Here is a 9,123-nt window from a genome sequence, read left to right as displayed (position 1 = left end):
CCCACAGAGTCATGTCATCCAGGGCTTCTGGAGGAGCCAGGATTTAGGTAGTGGGGCATTTGGTAGTGGCAATAACCCCCAAGGCTTCCTGAGCTAACACAACAGCTTGGGGAGCTATGTGGGTTAGTACCACTGTCACTCACCCTGACTGTGAAACCTGAGATACAGACCCTATCAGGGACTCATATGGTGCCAGAGGTGGGTCAGAACCTGGCCAATAAGGCCAAGTGCAATTGCCACCCTTGTCCTAAGTCTTTCCCAGACAACTCCGAGACAATATGCCACTGCCGAGTAACCAAACTAGAAAACACATTTCAGCTGGCATTCAAAAATCTTTATCAAGCACTCTGCTTCATTTCAGAACTCCCACATCTACAACTGCCTGAGCAAGCACCACTGCATTTGAATTTGGGCAAGATTTACTCAGGCCAGATATACAAGTATGTTAAAAAAGTTGGGAGAAACATTTCAGAAGCTTCCAAAACTTTCTGTAGAATTCTAGAGGAAGGAAAAAAGGAATTATTTAAAAACAAACAAACCCTCACAACCTGCATTTAGCACCACATCTCAACAGGTTTGTAGAGTTATGGAACTGCCTAAAGAACATGGGTGCCTGGTGCCTCCCGAGTCTGGGGGGGCATCAGATCGCCGACCGGGCAGGGGGGTTTCCAGTAACTGATTGCCGACGGGGGGGTATCCCCTGGAGGCCAATTGCCAAACCAGTGGCAAACCCAGAAGTACACTTCCGGTGGCACTTCTGGTTTCATGGCTGAGTTTCCAGGTGGTGTACAGCCGATCTCAGGGGTGCACTCCCTATGCGTCGCCAACACTAAAGAACCTGAAAAATCCAAAGGGCGTATTTCTTGATTTCTCTGCCAAAACAATTGGTGCAAGCCCCATGCTGGAGAAGAGGCTGAAAGAATCATTCTACTCCAAACTCTCATTTTTATCCCCCTTGTTCAGAGCAGCTGTAATTTAACTAGCCTGTAGAGAAACCATGTTGTCTGTGCTTCAATTAACCTATTAATTCTGAGCAAAAGCTGTGCAGTTTACTTTCTGTAGGGAAAAAACATCTGGTGGCAGGAGTGTTTCCATCCTAATTGCTCTGATGAATGAAGTTTAACTGCTGATTAGTAGATATAACTGTTCCTGTCAGCCAACAGGAAATGAAACATTCAACATGTACACTTCATGCACATCCCACTCTTCTTTTGGGGACAATGACTGCTAATTCAGTTTCTCATCTACCTTCTCCAAAAACCCAGTTGCTTTTGGGTCAACCCTACTTTTAAAGTGTTGCAATAAACGAGATTCTTTTTTAAGCTGAAACAGAACCCTCCCCATCTTCTGAGCCCTGTTATATTAACAACATTGGCTATTTCACCAACTGGATAACTCCTTTTTTCCTTCCTTCCATGATCCACCTGAATACTGTCCTTCTGACCATTGTATCTGAAGTCAGAAATGCCTACAAGGAATAAAAGTCACTATTAAACCTAGATGTTGCATCACCTCTGTTTCAACTGCAGGAAACACTGGGGGCAGAAAAGTCTATTCTAACCCATCTTTACCTCCTTACTAAAGCAACTAGTGGAAAAGGAAGTACATCTGGATGCTAAGGAGAAGAGGGATTATGGATCAGAGGGGACATCTTCCCCAACCTGTTCTCCTCCTTTTGCTCCTGTATTGCTCCTTCCTCCTCCTGAACAGCTGAGAGGCATGCAGACAAAACACTGTATACTCATTGAGAAAACTTTATTAGTGGCTTAGCATGTAGACTCTTCTTAAAGTTCAAAACAGCCCACCTTCTATTTCTTAATGTAGTTAGTTACAGAAGTGAAAAATAATGGGCTCATTTATTTCCTCAATAAGTATTAATATAACTGTGTGTTTTATACAAAGTAAGTGCAAAAACAAGCTCTTGGTTTACTGGCAAATGGTCCCTGGACACTTCTCGGAGCACCCCCACCCCTCTGTCTGCTCTCACCTGTCCTACTTTCCACTTGGCCTTTATGCACACGCTGAACATCACAGGTAGAGATTCCGGCCCCATCAAAATCAATGGTAAAACTGCCACTGACTTCAGTAGGGCCAGGATTCCAGCCTGTCCCTTGGCATTTGTACTTTCAGTTCTCCGTACTTAATTTCCTTTTTCAGGTATCCTTAAAATCTACATACGCTAACTCCCCCTCTACAGAAGCTTCATGTTGGAATACTAGCATAACATTCCAGAACATTACACTGACTGCTAAACCTCAAACAAAAGTATATAGGCATGTAACAACACAAATAATGACCTGTTAATTTTTTTTTTGGTTGCTGTACGTTACATTGTTATGCACATAGCCATGTAAAATTTGGCATACAAAGGTCCCAAGTTCTTTATATTAAAGATACTTTCCCTATAATTTAGTCATGATTCGATTGATGGACTTTGATTAACATTAAATACTGCTGGCATTTTATATTTAGATAAGTGGCATTTGTTTTTAAAGTAACCACAACTGAAAAAGCATCCATATATTAGGTTGGCTTGTCATAACGGTATATATAAATATAAAGATGTTTCAATTAGAGTGATAGACTATAATATATTTGGTCTCCTTCTTAAAAAAATTGTACCTTAGCTCCAAGTAACCACAGAGGGTAATTAATTAACAAATACCTTTGCTCTGTGCAAAACACTCCAGAATATTTCATTCTTTAAAAAAATCCCTTTTGCATTCTCATGTGAATGAGAAAAGCACTTCACCACCATAAACAGATCTTAAAAACAAAACATGTTGTGCTTCATCTTACTAATGTGACTGTGGCTCTTTTAGAGCAGTAAAGATGTACCTTACATTAAGGAACTGACCATGAGTAACTTGGGACCCCTTGTATATGTTACATATTTTATACCACACTTCAAAAAAAGAAAGTTAAATACCTTGTGACTAGAGCACTGTTTATTTTATAATCTAAACAAATACTGTAATACAGTCTATGCTTTTCTATTTTCCTGAAAACTTTACAATGAGCATTGTTTTTTTTAAACATACAATCTGCATACACAAAAAACATGCATGCTCCTAACACCAGCAAAGATAAGAACAGTCAGAATTTCCATCATTTTTCTGTTGCCTGCATTAGAAAAAATAATTTTGTTTTACTGTAGTAATGGCAGTGTAGCTAAGAATACAAAGACTACAGCTTGGTTTTTCTTCTCGCTCAGAAAGTGTCCATCACAAGCATGCTGATGGCGATAAATATTAAGTGTTTATTAAATGAAATGTATTCTTGTGTTCTTTTTAAAGACGACTAAGTGGCTACGTGTAAATGCAGTGAAGCAGGTACAAGCTTAATTAATCCGAGCTGATTCCAACTGGCACCAAGACAAAGCAGAGTCTGACAGTCTAGTTAGTGTAGTCAAAACAAGAGTTTCCAAAGGTTACTTAAGAATTTCATTGCAAGGAATCTGCTTTCCACTTTCAAAAATTAGAAATAAAAAGAATGAAGGGCTACAGCACAGCCAGTTCTGCACACAAAGCAGGTCTTGTGCGAGAGTGGGTTTTCTGGATGAAATTTCTGTAGTCCATTAGTGTTTAAGAGCATCTGGTAAGTTTGTTACTTTTCCTGCTCCCTGTGCCCACCCCTCTTCATATGCAGGTTTTACAACCTGCTATTGTTCATCCATCGCTAGGTTCTCGGTGGTTCTTTCTGATTTCTTTGGCCATTTTTTAAACCACAGAATGATCATTACTGTGCACCCCTGCCAAGATCGTGTGATTGAGTGATGAGGCAGAGCGGTCCGAACCCTCTGTTGGACCATTGGCATTCTCACTGCGCTGACAACACAGGATCTGCTTGAAGGTAGCACTCATTTCCTTATCCCGGTAGGAGTAGATGATAGGATTCATGGCAGAGTTGAATTCAGCAAGTAGCAGAAAGAATTTTTCATAGGCTAGGACATTACACTGAGGGCAGCAAACGTCAAGGAGCAACAAGACTAGTCCTGGGGTCCAGCAGATTATAAAAGCACCTAGAAAGAGAGAGAGAGGGAGAGAAAGAGAAAATGTAATAGTATCACTGCACAGATCACACAAAATGCAATGAAGATGATCTGGCCGAAGGCAGCAATATTTAATTTCCTTTGCCTAGAGGAATATCCCACCACAGTTTATTCATTGATCTGATGAGAACTACATATTTTAAAATCCAAAAGTATTTGCTCAAAAGAGAAGCATCTCTCCAAGCACTCACAACCCTACATGATACACTTTGGCAAATATATTCACATTTAAACTAGATGATGGGGAACATTTTTCCATTTCAGCTAAGGACTGCTGATTAATCACCCTTTTGCTCTAAGCAACGTTGATGCAATTTACTGCAATTCAAACTAACAGCAATAACAAAGAAAACCCTTTTGTTAGTACTGTGAATGAAGTATCTATCAGAAGCAGGGAAAAGCGGTGCTGGGAGCAATTCTCAAGGAAAAGAATGCGCGGGTCCTGTTAATCCATTTCATCCCCATTATGTAACTGAAAGTACTAAATACATGCTCTTCTTGCACTGAAATGTCATCCTTCCATGGCTTTATTTCCTTTCATAGAGTTCTATTCAGCAGACATTCAGAAGCTCCTCAAGCTTCAGTAGCAAGAATGCCAAAGAGTCTTGCCCCGATTAAATACACTTTTTCCTTCCTTCTCCACTTGCAGAACAACGAGTTGGGAAAGCCCAGAACAAAACTACATTTAGTGGGCAATGAAACCAAATATTTTTTATTTTAATAGGGAAACTGTGTTCAGCTATTTTCTTACTGTACACTTAAATATGTATTCAGCATACACCGAGAGAGGAAATTGTTACACATGAAAACATTTAAACAAAAAGAAAGTCTAAGATTTCAGTGCTCCTAATATTTCTTGGATTTATATCTGGAAAAATCAAGTCTGAACAGAAATGTTTACAACAGACAGCAGCAACGCAGTTTCTGGATGCTGCCTTTTTAAATCTATTCTATTTGGCTTCTTATGCCACACCATTACTATAGTATCTTATTATTAATAGATCAACATTGTGTTTGAGGAGAGCAACCCTGGAGAAAAAAAATTTAATATGCAATTTAAATCTACCACTTTTCTTCTGTGCACATCAAAAAGGGAGATTGCAATTTTCTTTCTTAAAAGCAAAAGAGTGAATAGCTGCCTGATGCTAACAATGTGATCTCCAGATCAAACTAAACCCCTACAATAAAATGATACAGATACCTTGCCTCTGTAGGTGCCTCCCATTCAACAAGCTCTACTGAAAATGCTATGCTACCAGTGACCATTATCTTAAATCTCAGCATTGTTAAAACTGAGTATCTAGGTTCAGCTCAACTTGCTGGGCTGTTATAGGGAATATGGCAGTCTGTAAGGATAGCCCAACCATGCACTCTACTTAAATCTTTCATTAAGGATCACCTAGAAGTTTTCTTCCAGTTCAGAGTGCAGTGACTCTCTTTCTTAGGAGCACTGTTCCTCTGGGTACACTAACCTTCTGCTTTAGTCTGCTTGTGATGATGTGGGCTGGCAACTATGTGGTTCTTTACTGATTTTTGAAAGGTCAATCAATGAACTTTCAAAATTCAATGTACTCAATGCCACAGGTTGACAGGTTACTGGACCAGCTAGGAGCTGCCCAGTATATGATGACCCTTGATTGGACAAAAGGGTATTGGCAGATCCCATTAACACCAGAAACTAGAGAAAAGACAGTATTTTCTATCCCCTTTGATTTATACCAATTCTAGACGTGGGGCCCCAGCCACATTCCAGAGGCTGATGGACTGAGTGCTGCAGCCCCATCAGGGATGTGCAGTAGCCTATCTGGATGACATAGCGGGCTACAGCCAGACATGGGCAGAGTACCTGGATCTTGTGGTCATGGTGCTGTGGTCACTCGGGGAAGTGGGTCTAACCACAAACCCAGCTAAGTGCCACATGGGCAAGACTGAAATCACACACCCGGGGTACACCCTGAGGAATGGCCAATTACAGACACTGGTAGACAAGGTCCAGGCCTTGCAGAGGTTCCCAACACCAAAACACAGGTATGCTGGTTTCTAGGACTGGCCAGTTACTCCTGACAGTTTATAATGCCATTCTCTTCAACTGCAAGCCCCCTCACAGTCCTTCTGAGGGGTGACCATCCTCAAATGGTTCAGTGGACCAGAGAATCCCCCCCCCGTATGCTGCACTTTGAAGGCTTGCTTAAGCAGGGAACCAGTCCTGTACAACCTGGACTTTTCAAAGGAGTTTATATTCCAGACTGATGCTTCTGGAATGGGGTGGGGGCAGTGTTGTCCTGAACGGTGTATGGGGAGGAACAAGCCATCCTCTATTTGAGCTGGAACCTATTTGCAAAGGGAAAAGAATTAGTCTATCATTGAGAAAGAATATCTGGCAGTAAAATGGATGGTGGAAGCCCTCAAATATTACTTGATGGGCAGGACCTTCACCTTGCCCACAGAGCACACACCCCTCCACTGGTTACACACCATAGAGATGACAAACCCCCAAAGTATACCTGGTTCTACAACCCTTCTCCTTCCAAATCCATCACGGGCAGAAAGATCCATTGCAATGTGGATTTTTTTTTTTTTATGGGTGGGGGAGGAGGTAACCAGGGAGGGAAATACCCTGAAAGAGATCTTGAGGGGAAGGGTGCATGATGGTGTAGGCTGGAGAGGTCCTGGGCAAGGAAGGGGAGAGCTACTGGGCTGCGCTGGCTTGCAGCCAATGGTAGGCCTCCGGGAGTGGTACAGAAGGGGGAAGTCAGGCTCAGAGGGGAGAGGACTGTGACTGCTGACTGAGCCTGGCTTCTGGTCAGACATCCTCTGAGGAGCAAGCCATGTGTATTCCCAGGTCAGTGTGGGTGTCTGGACTGATTATAGCATGGGGAGCAGGGAGATGCCCAAGTGCCCCTTTAAACTGCTACTTTGTTTATGAGCTCAATTCACAATGACCTACAAATCAAAATTTCTTCCCCTGTTGCTATGTGGCTGAAAGAATAAAATCTAGCAGAACCGCATGTCAAGTCACATCTGGGAGGATAAAAACTGCATCCTGACTGCTTATGAGGGAAGTACTTTGGCATCCCTCACAAAAGTCCCATTCACCCTTACAAGAACCCAGACACATCAAGATCAAGAGTATCAAAGGCAGTTGATAGATTTATAACCCATTAGTATGGACAGCTGGGCTATGACATTCATTAGAGCTGGACCTCCAACTGGTTAAACCCCAATGGAATTTATCAGATGACAAGATTAAACACTAGATTCGTAACAGACAACTACTATATATTAGAAATATGAAGATCAGCCTTCCCAATGAGCCACACAGCCAAGAGAAAAGGGGGGAAATAAGGAGTCAATTTAAGGTAGGCTGCTAGGGTAAACCTTTGACTTCTCTTATAGGGATTAACCACCTGCTTGGGAAGCTAGCATAAACCTACCCTCCTGCAGGAAAGAGTCAGCAGTCTCCTACTTCTGAACTCTCATTAGACACGAAAGGGCATGGGTCTGTTTTACATGTTACTGGTTAATCTTCACTCCCCAGTTTTAGGCAATCAAAAGGAACTGAAAAATCAGTGCAATTGTCTTTCTTTTCCTGGAACAAACCCTCTCTTCCTAACATGACCAACTTTAACTTCAAAGTAGCTGAAAAATAAAAGCTTAGTGACAAGCCGTTAGGTGAAGGAATATCTACTTGACTACTGTGAGGTGTATATGCTGAATGTGCACCTGCCAACTGAAAGTCACTTTTTTGTTGAATCTGCTTATGGCAATGAATGCATAGCTTTACTTCATGTTTACAGTATATTCCATACTTGCCAGCCTGGAAGCACTCTCTTACTTGTTGCTGGAGTAATTTTTTTATGAAAAATAGTTGGATAAACACAGCAGATCTTCCACCAATAACAATCTGCTGATCTACATTTTGCAAATACCATGTGAACATTTTTGATCCAAATTACAGTCCTGTAGAAATTACATATTACACATTCAACCTAAACAGGTTAGGCAGTACTGGACTCCTACCTGGCTTTATAATGTCATGTGTTTCCTTTGTTGCAATCTGAAGACTGGCACTGAGGCAGGAATGTTACAATCCAATGAATTTGAAAGTCAAGGACAAAAGATGGCAATGGTGAGAGAACAATCTAGTGAATGTGAGTGAGCTGCTGAAAAAAATCTGCTAATGTTTCTTTTGTTCAGAATTTACCCTGAAATCCTATTTTTAAGAGGTTTTTTTTGTCTTTTTTATATCAGAAAACAAGAATATCAAATAATGCAAAAAAACTTTCTGCAAAGAACTGTAGGAAGTTGAGAAATGGCAATTTCCACCCAAAGAAGCTTGAAGAAAATACTATTGAATAGAATTCTCCTTCAGAATATATACACCTCTATGAATACCTCAGTACTAAAAATGGTCCAACAAAGAATGCCCCCACCCCTAATGGGCTTGGGACTGTGATAAGAAGACCACCCTTGTAAAGGATGACAAGTCCTGCATAGTCCCTCCCAGCCCAAATGAATGAGAATGAAGGGGCCAGTTGAAACACCACCATTAGAGGCCATCATCGACATTCTGCCCCCTGCCATGCATGCTGAGATTGTGAGCTAATTGAATGAAGCGACAGAGATATGAGTTTGAGAACAAGAAAAAATAAATACAATACCCTACCCCATATATGGAATAGAATTCAGTCCTTCTGTTTCCCAGTTCACTGGTTTAATCACTAGACCATATTGCCTTTGTGATCTTAAGTTTTATTCCATGTACTAGGGGTGACAATAAAAGAAATATGGACACCCAGAACTGACTTTGTGCAAACAAGCATAATTTTAAGTTTCTGAACAGACTTTTCATTTAACAGTAGGAAGCAAAATCCTCCAAACCAGCATTTCTCAACCCATAGGTTGCAACCCGAAAGTCGGCTGCAAGAATATATGAAAGGGTTGCGAGTAAACTTAAAAAATGGATTCTTCTTTAAAGGAGAAAAACATGGGAAACCATGGCTTTTCCTTTGCAGGTTGGCAGTGTTCCATCCCTCAAGGGGTTGCTTAGGGCCCCCCTGCCCCACACACCC

General features: G+C 41.3%; 1 protein-coding gene across 6 annotated transcripts in view; it reads right to left on the bottom strand.

The window, feature by feature from the left end:
- Nucleotides 1-1,740: 1,740 nt before the first annotated feature.
- LPAR1 (lysophosphatidic acid receptor 1) overlaps nucleotides 1,741-9,123 on the bottom strand; it is a 123,519-nt gene continuing 116,136 nt past the window's right edge. For all 6 annotated transcript variants that reach the window (XM_090038838.1, XM_090038836.1, XM_090038840.1 and 3 more), the window contains one exon: nucleotides 1,741-4,021. In XM_090038838.1, the coding sequence (XP_089894964.1) occupies nucleotides 3,720-4,021 (302 nt within the window). In that variant the 3' untranslated portion in view covers nucleotides 1,741-3,719. The remainder of the gene's footprint in view (nucleotides 4,022-9,123) is intronic.

Source organism: Crocodylus siamensis, chromosome 3 (assembly GCF_052110815.1).
Source record: "Crocodylus siamensis isolate JL-2025a chromosome 3, ASM5211081v1, whole genome shotgun sequence".
Taxonomy (NCBI): Eukaryota; Metazoa; Chordata; order Crocodylia; family Crocodylidae; genus Crocodylus; species Crocodylus siamensis.
This window is presented reverse-complemented; position numbering and strand designations above follow the sequence as displayed.